An 11,447-nucleotide genomic window follows, 5' to 3' on the forward strand; every position below is an offset into this window, starting at 1 on the left:
AACGTATTTCCTTCAACTGCAAAACAAAATGAACAAATGAACAGACCTTGAAAGTGACCTGTAATGGTTCAATTCTTGAAAATTCGGACTGTTTGATGACTGTGATTCTGTGAAAACGAACCCGGCTCCTTTTGATGCGCAACCTAACTTATGGCGAAATGGAGATAAACGAAGCGTGTTTACATGAAATTTGCAATCTCACTGAGAGGTCCATTTCATTTCCATTACTGTAATCAACAAATGAGCTCGCTCTTTACACCGAGAGAGACAGATCGTCATATTCTAAAGTATATCTTTCTCCATAAGTTTATAGGATATTTTCATAAGTATGACACTTCCTATACTTTGTAGTGCTAGATACCTACTGACGCGGGAATAGACCTTTTCACACTTATGGCCGCGCATGGGCAGTTGCAAGTTTGTTGCCATTAGTTTTACGCTTCTATGGAGTTAACGTGTAAAATAAACTACGATGGACGTGTTTTAGAACGCTTTGAAATTTAATATTAAAATAAAATGCCTGGTATTTAAACCGAGAGAGTAAAATTAAAACCATGTTAAGAAACAAACAATTTTTAAGTTCTAATGGAAACGGTGATATGATAATAGTTGGTTAAAACTCATTAAGCCTCGGCGACCGTATGGGATCATCGCTTCATCGGCGGACATCGCCGATGCCGTGCCGAAAGCGCCGCTTTAACCCGCATATAACACGCTCGTAAGCCTTGGCACCCAATTTGGTCTGTAGAATATTATAAACTGCCCCAATTTTACGCCTATCAATTGAATTCGATAAAATTTCACCTAGGAAGTTTTATTTATACTTTTACAACCATTAATACAACACTGTTTTATAAAAATAAACTCGAATGCCTAACTAGTAAGGTAAAAGCAATGGTTACATAAATACGACTGGCAACAAACATTCTTTCTGCGCATGCTCACCTCTCGAGAATTTTACCCCCTTTTCACCCTCGCTCTAAGTGTGAAAAGGTCTATTGACTTCATGCGGTTTCGCAGTCCATCTTCCTATTTAGTTCTCAGTAAGCCATTGAGAGCGCCTTACCAGGCGTCGCTTTCCCGTATCTATGATTTTTCACCTACGTCACTTCATGACAAACTCTCAGTAACGAGTAACAAACTTATGGAACATATCTTATGAACTTGTTTTCACTATATGGGTTAGAAATGGGCTATGAACATATTTTTCATCCTTCAGATTTTAGTGAGATTAGTCCAACCATTACTATGCATAAATATTGAACACATGAACTCCTTGTTTACCCCAAGAAAGATATGGCGATCGTTTTAAGTGTATTAATTAGAAATACACTTAATTACTGAAAATAGTAGTTATGTTTACGGCAGGTACTGAGAGGAAGAGAAATATAATAATTGGGTCGATATTTAACTTTAGCCCTGTTTTCTTCGCTCCATTTCAATTTCATTTACCCCACTCCAAGCCCCTTGTGAAATATTCAAATATTTCTTTCTATTTTTTATTTTTTTATTTCTTAACTATCGAACTCTTAAAATCTTAAAAAAAACACCTGTATAAATAAAACTACTTAACTCTTTTTTTCTCAATACTGTATCTAATCCTATTTTTTATTTTTTTGTAAACTTCAAAAAATACCTTTGTGAAGCAAGAGAGTTGGGGTCCAGGGATTTGCCAGTGACGCACGTGTAAGATAAACATCTTCGACGTCACGGAAAAAAATGGGTGGTCACTCGGTAATCCCCTGGGCCACGCTCTCTAGCTATAAAAAAAAACCTTTTGTACGGTCCGGGACCGAGATTGTAAAAGTTTTTGAAAAAATAAACCTGCAGCCGTATTCTGCAGAAAAGTTAAGCTCCTCCTTCTGCCCTTGGCTCGCTGGTTGGACCGTCAACCACTGCCCTTGGCCTTTTCATTGGCTACGTCTACCGATGACGTTCCATGCCTTGGCTCAGTGATTGGTGCAAATTCCGCGCAGACTCAGATGTAAACTATCAAATTTATACACCAAATTCAAAATGTTTTTTCATAAACTGACAAATGAGTTACCGGTTAAACACCGGTTTTACTGGTTGCTTCGGTAACGCTATGTGCTGAACGCACTTACAGCAGACGACATTTCAACACTTTCTATCAACCTCCCGACGTTGATCAACGTGTCGAGTAAAGTGGTGAGTGTAATTTATGAAGGATTAATTAATTTATGAAGTATTCAACTAAACTCTTTAATTTCCCCCTTAAAAATCCGATTTAAATAAAAACACACCATTTAATTTATTTCTTTTATTATTTATTACTTATTCAGATTGTGTGGCAACTGTCGATCGCAGTATAAAGGTCACTGCAGTAAAAAGGTGAGAGGGCTGATCGACCGTGGTAACTGAATGGTTAAAGCCTTATTTGAGCACTTAGCATGACCGAAATCGCAAGAGCAACTCCATGATTCGTTCATGCCCTTGTGGCATTAACAATTTCGCACTTATTATATTCTCATGGAATGGTGCGTTGATGAGCGAGATACACCCATACCCTTTAATCAATATTTATCCTTTCCTCTCTCAGACGAGGTATATCTTCCAGCTGCTGACGAAAAAGCTTATCCAGAGACTGAGTGTCAAGCCATTTGCGCCTCGCAACTAACACTGGAAGTCGCGGAAGTGCTTTACAACTGCAAATCGACATAATTTATAAAACATAACCAGTAACCATATTTACTCCTTCCCAATGAACAGTTACTTGAAAAGTAAGCATTTCAGTATGCAGCAATTGGTATAATCACCCCTTTGTTTCTCATAATATGAATATGGTAAATCTGAATTAGGTCTAATGAATGACAATAGAATAGTTAAGTTATATTTAAAATAGGTATGTGGTCATGAAGACTTCGGAGGATGTAAATTGCAATCATGCAACAGAAAAGAGCAATGAACTCTTGACAGTCAGAAATATGTATTGTTTAATACACGTGGAAAATAAATTGCCGAATTTTTGGGTTTGAGAGCATATCGGGACTTATTGGGTGCTGGCATGTTGGTTATAAATAATGTCATCTTGAGTAAAGGCTAGACATCATCAACATTATTCTGATGTGAACATATTAAAAACATGCCATTAACGGTTTTAAAGCATTAAAGGCAGTAACAGACTTTTTCTTCTTTTTTAAACCCCTCCCTGGCTCCACTCAGCTCTTTGAGGATGACAAGCACTATCCACACAGGCTCACAACCCCTTTTAATAACAGTCAATGATAACAAACATCCAAATAATTTAAAAATGTTATGAAGTCTATCTAATAAGTTATTCAATGCATGCATATAACCCATGCAATAAATTTAATTGGCTTATTAAATGAAGCGTCTACTAAATTACAATATAAGTTAACAGTAAACTAACACGTATGCGAGAAATAAATCATAAAATACACGCAAATTGCGCATGTAATAAATTAAATGGATTAAACGCGAAAAAAATAACTATTTATAATGAGAGAATGAAAAAAAAGGTACGTGTCAAATTGGATATTAAAGAAACTTTGGTGAAAAGGAATTAATAGAATATCTACAATGAGAACTATAACATCACAAAGGAGAATACAATAATCAGAGAGAGATCACGCCGTCATGAAGAAAGTGCATGCCAAATTGAGCATTGAAAATAATCAAAATACAGGGCGACGTTATTCAAACAACCTATCATGGCATTTAGAAAAGTATCTACAGTAAAGTAGAACATACTTCTCTTGAGCATGTCTTCAAAAAAGAAAACTAGTCATTATTTTCAGGCTGCAATTATTCACTTCAGTCATGATGTTGGCTTGAATGCTCTCGGTTTCCAGTCTAAACCTTTTATTTTCAAACCTTAGCTTTTCGTATTCATTCCTAGCCCTTTCATTTTCAGTCATTATTTGCCAAACAGACGCAAACATGAGTAGGGCCTCCAAACATGCATTAGCGGAAGCTATGAGCGTTTCTTGCTTTTCTTACTAGGCAGCGACTAAGCTATAAGAAAGTTTAGCCCATTTATAAATGAAACAATAAAGGAAGGCCATGCATGCAGAAACAATAGCAAGGAATGATGGAAAAAATAACAAGTGAAGAATAAAATTAAAAGGACACCGCAGTAACTCTTAATGGTTAACTGACTTTGCAGCAACCCTCTATCTTAAAAAAATGTCCAAATGAAATTTTCAGAAGGTGGACTATTATACCCTACGTCGAATAGAAACCATTCTTATGACCATTTCTGTGTTCTTCAGTGGCAAGGGGATGAGCACCATGTTCATGGAAAGCAGAAGGCTCTTTGAGGAATCTTCAGCAAAAACTGGAGGAAGGCTATTCAAGAAGCTTGCACCCACCTGCAACAAAAAATAATGTTAATAACGTGGTTAATACATTACGAGAACTTACCAAATTTGCAATACGCAGAGCTTCACGTTCTTCTATAACAAGTGGAATATTGTTGAGGAATGCCTTTCATTGTCACCTCAGGAAAGGGTTCTCCGTTAGCGGTGGACATCATTTACCTGCTTTGTGATATGTTATCACATCGTTGTCCTCTCTTCAGGCGTGTTACCTAAGTCACTGATGACCAATACGGGTACAACCTTCAACTCATAGAGGGAATGCGGCGCCTTTTTCAGTTTTTTTAAACATTTTTCATTACTATGTATAATTCAATACAATAACTACAAATAAATCTTACCAATGTTAGAAAATATAAATATACATGTAATTAAAACTTCAAAAGTTGAAGATAAATTACACAGTAATGAAAAAATTACTGTTTCACCATTACCAATAAAATTACTGACACAAAAATCTGTGTGCCCAAAAATCTGTGTGCCCAAAAATCTGTGTGCCCTTCACGTTATGCTTTCATTAGGCTTAGGTAGTTGTGGTTCGATGTTATCAATGTAACAACATGGAAAAAGGGAAAGATTTGACGATTAATACTTAACTCAATACAATTGGTTTTTATTTTTTATACAAATATGTCAAGCACATTATTTACGTGAAAATATATAACTTACTCAACATTAAAGATGTTACCTTAACAAGCGGCTGTCTGAAATACGTTGACGTCATTTAAAATTAAAAAGAGCAGACGCCACGAAATTACTATTCAGTTCATATGATAGGTGGCGTTAATAGCTTAAACGTTTCCGGTGAAAGGTTGCAGCACTGACCTTTGGCGACAAATTTACACTGTACACTGACCTTACACCGAAATTTGGTTCAACTTGAAACTCAAACTGAACTGAATTCAAAGGCTTATTTTTGGCGGTTGAACCTCCAATCACTGAGCCAAGGCAAGGAACGTCATCGGTAGACGTAGCCAATTAAAAGGCCAAGGGCAATGGTTGACGGTCCAACCAGCGAGCCAAGGGCAGAAGGAGGAGCTTAACTTTTCTGCAGAATACGGCCGCAGGAATCTTGAAGGAATGGGAATCACAGAAAAACCAAGTGATCCTACCAACATGGAAATATTAGAAGCCTTCCAGGAAGATATCAAGCAGGAAAACGGACGCTACGTGGTAAAATTTCCGTGGATAAGAAAAAAAGAAGCCCTTCCTGACAACTTAGCTATAGCTACCAAAAGAATGGAGGGATTGTCGCGAAAATTTGAAAAACAACCCGAACTTTACGCGGATTATAAAGCTATAATCGACGACCAAATCAAACAAGGTGTCGCGGAAGTAGTTTTGGACCCTGAAAACAAGAAGCCTGGAACGTATTATGTACCCCACCAGCCGGTCGTACGCTTAGAAAGTTTGACTACAAAATTAAGAGTCGTTTTCGACGCATCGAGCCACGCCCATGGAGCACCCTCGCTCAACGACTGTCTCAGCAGCGGTCCAAACTTGAACCCCGACATGCTGCAGTTACTCTTAAAATTCAGAGTGAAGAAAATTGCCATAGTGGCCGATATCACCAAAGCGTTCTTACAAGTTTCATTGGACTCGGATGATAGAGACTCGGTCCGTTTCTTGTGGATTAGAGAAGAAGATGGAAAATTAAATCTAAAAGAATTTCAAGTTATGCGCATGGCAAGGGTACCATTCGGCGTCACGTCAAGCCCGTACCTTTTGGCAGCCACCGTGAAAACCCACATTAACAAATACCAGGAAACGGAACCAAAAGCCTTCGAAATTCTGAATGAAAGCTTGTACGTCGATGACCTCGCGGGAGGAGAGGACGACGTCCAAAGCGCGTATGAAATATCAAAATCTGCATCGAAAATTATGGCAGGCGCAAAAATGGAATTGCGGAAGTGGCAAACGAATTCCGACAGTTTAAGAGAAATATGGAAGAATGAAACTGAGGATCCAAACACGAAAATCAAATTCAGCGGAGAATCGGAACCAAAGGTTCAAAAAATACTGGGCTACGTCTGGGACCCAAAGTCCGATGCGGTATCAGTTGACCTCGAAAAATTAGCCAAGATGCCGCCGGAAAACAAAATTACAAAAAGAACTGTCCTCAGCACTGTCGCTCAGATTTTCGATCCCATCGGGATTCTCGCGCCATATACCATACGGGCAAAAATAATCTTTCAAGGTCTATGGGAATTAAAATTAAAATGGGACGAAGAGCTCCCCGAAAACCTAAGGGAAAATTTCATGAACTGGCACGAGGAAATTAAATATTTGATGGAAGTCAAGATCCCTCGATGCTACTTCCAACCGGAAAATGAAACCATAAAACTAGAAATTCACTGTTTTACGGACTCCAGCAAAAAGGCATACGCGGCCATCGTTTATCTGCGGTTCGTGACGTCAGACAATCAAATTGACGTCAGTTTCGTCACGGCAAAGAGTAGAGTAGCTCCTCTAAAGGACGAAAGGCTCGAAATACCAAAATTGGAGCTCATGGGCTGCTTGCTTGGAGCACGTTTAGCCAGAAACGTTGCAAAGATATTTAAAAACCAGGAAATTCCCATAAAAATGTGGTCGGATTCAGAAGCATGCTTGGCTTGGATAAGAAGCCCAGCCAAGAACTGGAAACCTTTCGTTCAAAACAGGGCAGCCGAGATACAAGGGTTAGTGGATCCACAAAATTGGTCCCACTGCCCTGGGAAACAAAATCCGGCCGATTTGCCAACTCGTGGTATCAAAGGAAAGGATTTAAAAGAAAATACCCTTTGGTGGCACGGACCCTCTTGGCTCACGGAAGACGAGTCCAAGTGGCCCGTAGAAAACAAGAAAGGCGCGGAAATAGAAGGTGTGGAGAAAGAAAGGAGAAAAGTCGTAATGACAGTCGGAGTGAGACAAAGAACAGGAATTCTGGAAATCATAGACTTGAACAGGCATAATTCATTAGACAAAATTATCAGAATTATAGCCTATCTGTACCGATTCAAAGAAGGAAAGAAAAACGCCGGCCCAATAACAGCGGATGAAATTTCAAGAGCGGAAATAAAATTAATCAAGGATGTCCAAATGTCATCTTATGAAGAAGAAATAAAAGCGCTTCAAGAAAAGAAACCGCTACCGAAAAATTCAAATATCTTGTCACTTAATCCAAGATTAAACGACCAAGGGTTATTGTGTCTCGGCGGGAGAATAGAAGAGGCTGAATTCAGCTATGCCATAAAACATCCGGTTATTCTCCACAAAAAAGAAAGATTGGCCCACCTGCTCATGTTACGAAGCCATGAGCAAGTAAATCACGAAGGCATCCAAGCCACTGTGACGCAATCACGTGAAAAATATTGGATAATTGCTGGAAGGCAATTAGCAAAACATATAGTAACAAGCTGTTACAAATGTAAAAAGTTCAACGCTAAGCCTTGCGACACGGATATGGGATTGTTACCTAAGGATAGGATAACGGAAGCACCCCCCTTTTCGGTAATTGGCATTGACTTTGGCGGTCCCTTGATGGTTAAACTCGGGGGAAAAATAGAAAAATCGTACATCTGTTTATTTACGTGCAGTGTAACGCGCGCGGTACACCTAGAGCTCGTACCGTCACAAAGTACCTACGAGTTTCTCATGGCTCTGAGAAGAATGATTTCCCGTCGCGGTATCCCAACGACCATTTATTCAGACAACGCGAAAACATTTAAAAAGGCCGAAAGTGATTTAAAATCTATGTGGGAAAATTTAAAAAGCGACGCGGTTAAACAATTCTTTGGAAAAAAAGGAATCCACTGGAAGTTTATCGTGGAACGCGCATCCTGGTGGGGAGGACACTATGAAAGGCTAATAACGTCAACAAAGGTTATCCTTAGAAAAACTTTAGGAAAGGCGTCTTTGACCTACCAGGAAGTCGAGACAATACTACACGAAACAGAGGCGGTCGTGAACTCGCGACCGATAACATACGTTTTCAACAACGCTAGCGAACCCGAACCATTATCGCCAGCGCATTTGATAATTGGAAAACGATTAACATGTTTGCCACCCCAAAATTCAAAACCTCTAAAAAACCCTAGCACCCAAACCGAATTTGCCAAAAGGCTAAGATATAGGGTAGCTCTCCAAGAAAGACTCTGGAAACGTTGGAGGCAAGAGTACCTCTTAGAGTTAAGAAGTGCCCACCACGTTAAATTAGCTAAAACCCATAGTCAAGTTAAAGTGGGTGACGTCATGATTGTCCACGAGGACCACGTACCTAAACACATGTGGAAGCTAGGGGTAATAAAAGAAGTAATGGTGGGAAGAGATTAAAAAATAAGATCATGTTTGGTTAAAATGGGTAATGGTAGTGAGATTAAGCGACCAATCCAATTATTGTACGCGCTAGAGCTTGATGAAAATGAAAATGTATAAATTGTTTAAAATTGTAAAATTAATAAGCAAAAAAAAAATCCTAGTAATACTGTGTATTACTCGCGGGAGTGTGAAATATTCAAATATTTCTTTGTATTTTTTATTTTTTTATTTCTTAACTATCGAACTCTTAAAATCTTAAAAAAAACACCTGTATAAATAAAACTACTTAACTCTTTTTTTCTCAATACTGTATCTAATCCTATTTTTTATTTTTCTGTAAACTTCAAAAAATACCTTTGTGAAGCAAGAGAGTTGGGGTCCAGGGATTTGCCAGTGACGCACGTGTAAGATAAACATCTTCGACGTCACGGAAAAAAATGGGTGGTCACTCGGTAATCCCCTGGGCCACGCTCTCTAGCTATATAAAAAACCTTTTGTACGGTCCGGGACCGAGATTGTAAAAGTTTTTGAAAAAATAAACCAGAATGCTTGCAAGAGTCAACGAAAAAGGATAGGCTCTCGAGTTTTTCTCAACCCTCTCCCAAATGGAGAAAAATACTTAGAAAAATTTTAAAATAATTAAACAAAACAAATTAAACGTATTTTTCAGTCGGTACGTTTATTAAATAATTAAGTCTCTCCCAAGAGCATAAAAATTACCCTAGAAATCCCAACCAAAACTATAAGGATTTTCTATACCCCTATTTGCATTTTTTTCAAACTCTAATTTACAAAATTGAAACCTCTATCTCTATTTAGCCCATTTCCAACCTCTATTCTATCAATTTAATGACCTATTAACCCATTTGAAACACTTATTTACACTATTTCAAACCTATATTTACCTAGGACTGTTTACGAGCCGAGCTGAGCGAGGTTTATAAAAGCTCGGCTCAGCTCAAACCCCCATTTACCCCATTTCAAACCCCTATTTACCACATTTCAAACCCCTATTTACCACATTTCAAACTCCTAAGTATCTACCCCATTTCAAACCCCTACTTTCCCCATTTCAAACCCCTATTTACCCCGTTTCAAACCCCTGTTTACCCCATTTCAAACCCCTATTTAACCCATTTCAAACCCCTATTTAACCCATTTCAAACCCCTATTTACCCCATTTCTAGTGCCTATTTACCCCATTTCTAGTGCCTATTTACCCCATTTCAAAACCATGCATATTTACACCATTTCAAACCCCTATACAAATCTCTCTTTACCCTATTTCAACCCCATCTTTTCAACATTTCAAACCTCTGTTTACCCCATTTTTAACTCCTATTTACCCCATTTCCAAAATTCTTAAAGGTAGTAGTTGCTTTCATGGCTTCTAAAACTTGACTGATTTTATAAATCATTTTTCCGTCGTGAACAAGACAACGCCCCCTTCTCCGTAGGTATTAAATTTGTTTTTTCTTGTCAATTCTTAAAGTCTTATCAGTATAAAGTAATTAATGTTGTTATCGTTTTCTTTTTTAACCACGAATGACATTTTAGTTCAGCACATTTTAGTTTTTTAATTTGCTCCTTAATAGGTTTACTAATTTTTTATTATTTTATAGGCTAAAGCCTTTACGTTTTTACACAATATTCTTGTAAAACGAACGACGTTAAGTCAAAGTAAGCACTTACGTGTACAAAAAGTAATGCCTAAAATTAAATATTTTGAAGAAACTCCAAAAGGCACCAATCAGTGAGCACAATGCTCCCTGCACCAATCTAAAGCTGGAACTTTAATTTAAAATCGATTTAAGACCTAACAAAGGTAAAGTTTTTATAAAATCAACGAGGAATATTGTCTATCACGGCAAACATTTGCCGTTTTTCGACCAAACTGGTGATTATTTTTATGCAAATGAAAACCGCCTTAGCAACTTTATTTTTATCAACAAATTATTCGAAAGATCTTTTTGAAATTGTAAACACATTTTTCAAAACAGTCAACGCCATAGAAAATAAGTCGATTTAAGATAAATGACAATTGAAGTTTGTCATGTGACTCAATTAGGATAGAGAAAGATGGTTTTCATAATATAGGAAATCAACAACCAAAACTACAGTGCGACAGACTTAAAATTTATTGAACGTATTATTGAGATGCAAAATACAAGCGATAATATTTTACATTTCGCAATAAGGGTACAGCTTAAACTACTTAGTACATATTCCATGATTATTTTACTTGTGTTTGTATTTAAAGTGTTGTGTATGGATAAACAAATCACTGCTAACATTAATCGTTCGCCGCGCTTTAAAAAGAATTATTCTACTCTTAAATGTGTAGAAATTGTCGGTCTTTACTTCTCCGATGACGATGACGTCACGGAGAGGTATTACGGTGGACGTATCTCTGGCTGTCTGGTCGTGACCGTGTTTGCAGTTTACAAATCGAAACGAAGGTGTTTCCAATTACTGGACCTAATTTACTTTTCACAAAAATTCGGAACATATATATCTCACGACGTAAGCTATCCACACATTTACTGACCACTATTGCACGGAGGTCTCTTAAACATAGACGCCAAGCTGTATTTTTTGGTGATATAATCCTCATTCCGAGAGGTAAACATATTTTACAAAAGTGGGAATTTAAAATAAATATAGATTAAATTTCATCTGACAATGTTGTTATAATTTAAGATTAAGTTTCGGTGGACAGGACATACAGAAATGATATAAAGCGTTTTTACATTAACTCTGTTTGGTAAATATCAATTTTTAATTTTTGAACTA

At 37.6% G+C, this 11,447-nt stretch overlaps 2 protein-coding genes across 3 annotated transcripts in view; one reads left to right on the forward strand and one right to left on the reverse strand.

Moving 5' to 3' along the window:
• The window catches only part of LOC149629062 (uncharacterized), a 198,082-nt gene that overhangs the window by 109,558 nt on the left and 77,077 nt on the right, over positions 1–11,447 (reverse strand). The window lies entirely within an intron of this gene.
• On the forward strand, positions 1,827–8,669 carry LOC149629064 (uncharacterized). The gene is made up of 3 exons (XM_089852031.1): positions 1,827–2,169; positions 2,304–2,741; positions 4,254–8,669. Exon 3 carries the CDS (start codon positions 5,439–5,441, stop codon positions 8,667–8,669), a length of 3,231 nt encoding a protein of 1,076 aa, XP_089708157.1. The 5' UTR covers positions 1,827–2,169; positions 2,304–2,741; positions 4,254–5,438.

This window comes from Phalangium opilio, unplaced genomic scaffold (genome assembly GCF_054372755.1).
Source record: "Phalangium opilio isolate 3A_F unplaced genomic scaffold, DU_Popi_V2 ptg000105l_1, whole genome shotgun sequence".
NCBI lineage: Eukaryota > Metazoa > Arthropoda > Arachnida > Opiliones > Phalangiidae > Phalangium > Phalangium opilio.